The 318-nt window shown below is 38.1% G+C and overlaps 1 protein-coding gene across 1 annotated transcript in view; it reads left to right on the top strand.

Annotated features, from left to right (window-relative positions):
- Positions 1-318, top strand: part of LOC119587704 (vacuolar fusion protein MON1 homolog A-like) — a 10,275-nt gene that overhangs the window by 6,411 nt on the left and 3,546 nt on the right. Inside the window, exon 5 of the mRNA XM_037936382.1 lies at positions 122-297. Coding sequence (XP_037792310.1) covers positions 122-297 — 176 coding nt within the window. The remainder of the gene's footprint in view (positions 1-121; positions 298-318) is intronic.

Here is a 318-nt window from a genome sequence, read left to right as displayed (position 1 = left end):
GAGCTTAAGTTGAGCTAAGAAAACAGTCTGATACTAGCTGCATGATAATGTTTGTATGAACTTAAGAGTCTAAGGAAAGATATTGAGAGTGAGGTTGTCTCATCTCGAATTCTTTTTGCAGAATCTAGTGTTTGGCTTAATCATCAGCCAGAACCAGCTGATCTCCCTAGTCCGCATGAAGAAGTACCTCCTTCACCCAGCAGATCTTCATCTTCTGTTTAATCTTGTCAATGCTACAGAATCTTTAAAAACTAGTGAAAACTGGATGCCTATTTGTCTTCCAAAGTTTGACCCAAAGTAAGTGGTTCATTAAAGTAA

Source organism: Penaeus monodon, chromosome 23 (assembly GCF_015228065.2).
Source record: "Penaeus monodon isolate SGIC_2016 chromosome 23, NSTDA_Pmon_1, whole genome shotgun sequence".
Classification (NCBI taxonomy): Eukaryota; Metazoa; Arthropoda; class Malacostraca; order Decapoda; family Penaeidae; genus Penaeus; species Penaeus monodon.
Note: the sequence above shows the minus strand (reverse complement) of the source record. Positions and strands in the feature narration are given on the sequence as shown.